Source organism: Tupaia chinensis, unplaced genomic scaffold, assembly GCF_000334495.1.
Source record: "Tupaia chinensis unplaced genomic scaffold, TupChi_1.0 Scaffold000023_1, whole genome shotgun sequence".
Taxonomy (NCBI): domain Eukaryota; kingdom Metazoa; phylum Chordata; class Mammalia; order Scandentia; family Tupaiidae; genus Tupaia; species Tupaia belangeri.
Window position 1 is genome coordinate 2,442,380 of NW_006159453.1, and position 3,250 is coordinate 2,445,629.

Here is a 3,250-nt window from a genome sequence, read left to right on the forward strand (position 1 = left end):
AAAAAAAAAAAAAAAAAGTTTGTATTCTACTTTAAGTTAACTTTCTCATATAGTGTGAGATAGGAATTTACTATCATTCTTTTGCATGTAGATATCAAGTTGTTCCAGCCCATTTGTTGACAAGACTATTCTTTCCACATTGAGCATTATGGCACTTTCACTGGGAATCAATGACCATAAACATAAGATCTGGGTGTTTACCGTTACCAACCAATTCTTCAATTCTGTGACAACAACTGGGTGTGCAACAATTCAATTTTGACTCTAACTTCTGGAATTAGTATCAGATTCCATTGGCTATAGACTCAATTCTGTAAGCCTGACCTCACTTGTGATGCCAGCCAAAAAACAGTGTACCCAACCTCCCCACATATGGCTAACTACAAATTCAGGGGTTCCTGTAACACTACCTTGAGTTCAATAGTGTGCTGGGGCCAACTGGAAGTATGGTGGTTAAGGTGGGTGGACTCCATATGGCTGACTTTGCAGTTCAAGTCTCAGGCTTGGCAGCTTGAGAAACACCCTGGGCACCTATATGTGCATGCTCAAATTCCTGAAAGAAAGGAGAAATACAGGAGAAGGGATTGTAGTGTGACCATCTCCTATGGGGAATGCATTCTCATTTTCTCTCTCTGTCTTTCTCCAGGGAAAGCATGTGCCCTGTGGCAAATTAAAAAAAAAAAATTGCTAGAATTACAGAACTCAGGAAAACACTACTTATATTTACCAATATATTAGAGAGGATACAACTCTAAATGGAAGTCAAGTCTAAGGGGGTGGTGTGTAGAACTTTTATAACCCTTTTTGAGTATGTGACCCTTTCAGCACCTTGATGTGTTCACAATGCAAAAATTCTCCAAACCTTGTTTAGGAAGTTTTAAGGGAGGCTCAATTACACAGGCATGATAGATGAAATCATTGACCATTGATACTTTTTACATATGAGTTATTTTACTTAATTTTATTTATTATTTTTAAAAATTTGATCAGAGAGAGAAGAAAGAAACCGAGACTTGAACTATGAGCAACCATGTGGGAATCCAGTGCCTTAACCAGCATGCTCTGGGCCAACCCTAGTCATTGATACTTTAACTCAATGTCAAGCTTCTTTCCCCTCATGAGGATTTGGTGGGGGAGAAGAACAAAATTCCAACTCTAATGACTTGGCTGGTTCTTGTAATTAGCCCCATCCTGAAGCTATTTAGGGCACTCCAAGAGTCATCTCATTAGCATAAACTCAGAAAAAAAAAAGACATTGCTTTTGCTCAGAAAATTCCAAGGGATCTCTGGGGGATCTAGGGACAGAGACCAAATATTCCCTTCCTATTACATCACATCAGGATTTATTTTTGAACTCTTTTGTTTTTTTTTTTTTTTTTTGGAGAGGTTTTTGCTATAGGGCGCATGCACTCGCCAGAAAGACAGACTAGTCTGGGCCTGATTACCCTTGCATCCTCACATGCCTCAATTAGTACTTTTGTTTAAAAAAAGTATTTATTTTTGTGTGATATAGTATAATTTTTTACAGCATGCATACTGTGTGTGTATTATCAAATCATGGATACAGACATATTCTCATTGGTACTTTGAGCAAATAAGCTAAAAGGATCTGAGGTTGAAATCAGATTGACTATTATTGATCAGACTTTTTAAAGTTTATTTTATTTATTTATTTACTATTATTATTATTTTGAGGGAGAAGTTTATTTTTTTCTTTCTTCATTCTGTCAGTGAGACAAACAAATACACCAGAGTCCTCACACTGTGATTTCACCCCCAGCTTCAGCCAGTCCATTCATATTCAAAGAGATCTGGGACACAAACCTGGAACCTTCCTATGTGGGTCAGCCTTGTAGAGCATTGTATTACTGCTGCACCTCTGTCTAGGCCCTAGTAATGTGATTGACAGGAAGAGCAGTTCTGGGTAATGATATGTCTAGGATGAGACAGTAGGAGACTTAGATTATGTGAAGACAACAGCCACTGTAGAGAAGACAGAGAGAGAGAGAATGAGAAAGCTCTTCTTCCCACTAGAGAGGTGGTTACATCTCAATCTCTTCTCCTCCATTCTCCTCTTAGGATCTTTGGACACACAGATGCACCCAGTGTGGTTTTTAAGCTGGTGGGTCCAGGACTTGAACCAGGCAATTAGCCATATGGGATCCAGCAGCCTTTACCACCATGCCATCTGCTGGTCCTAATTTATGGGTATTTCTAAAGGAATCGATTTTATGCATTCTTTTTTTAAAAAAAATCTATTATTACTATTCTTCAGTTTGACTAGAGAGAGAGAGGGGAAAGTGAGAGAGCAAGCCACCAGATCTGGGACTTGAACAATGGTCAGCCATGTGGGATTCCAGCGCCCTTAACCACCACGCCACCTGCTGGCCCCAATTTTATGCAACTTCTAAGCAACTTTTTTTTTTTTCCAGATTCTAAGCAACCTTTTTTTTTGCAGATTATTTAAAATATCAAACATTCTAAGCAACTTTTCCCTTTTTTATTTTATTTTTTTTTGCAGATTATTTAAAATATCAGACAGTGTACATGGGAGTGCCTATTGTAATGACAGTACAAACTTGGATTCTCATATTGGTTCAGTAAAAATGATCCAAACAGAAATGAACAAAGGGAAGGCATGGAAATGTAACAATATTAAGCAGAAACCTCCATATTCTACAAACATGTTTATAGGGAATAATGCTTTTTCTGCTTCTAAAATTGGAGACAGCATATTAAAAGCATCATCTATTTCAGTTGCATTCCAGTCTCAAGGTATTCAAGGTAATTTCTTGTGTTTTCAGTTGCTTTTATAAAGGTACAGACTAATCTGTATTTCTTTGCATAGGGAAGAATACAAAAATGTAGCAAATTTAAATAGCTTGTCCATGTGCAGGTTCTGCATTTCTTTATTATATATGTTGCATTGTTTCTTTTACCTGTACTCTAATATTTTTAACTGTGCTCTCCATAAAATGTTACGCAGATTGTTTTATTTTTAATATTTTTTCCCTATAGGGTACATGCACTCACCAGAGAGAGAGGGAAAGTGAGGAAATTATCCTCTGGGAGAATGGCCACACCACAATCTTTTCTTCCTTCTCCTCTTGTGATTTTGGGCATGCATACACACATGCCTGGCATGTTTTTCAAGCCACTGGGTTCAGGACTTGAACCATGGAGTCAGGTGAATGGAGCCAACCATACCACACCATACCACACACTGGCCCTATATATAGTATCTTAATCC

General features: G+C 37.9%; 1 protein-coding gene across 2 annotated transcripts in view; it reads left to right on the plus strand.

Moving 5' to 3' along the window:
• HFM1 (helicase for meiosis 1) overlaps nucleotides 1-3,250 on the plus strand; it is a 106,588-nt gene that overhangs the window by 17,839 nt on the left and 85,499 nt on the right. For both annotated transcript variants that reach the window (XM_006140160.2, XM_006140159.2), the window contains exon 4: nucleotides 2,522-2,784. In XM_006140160.2, the coding sequence (XP_006140222.1) occupies nucleotides 2,522-2,784 (263 nt within the window). The remainder of the gene's footprint in view (nucleotides 1-2,521; nucleotides 2,785-3,250) is intronic.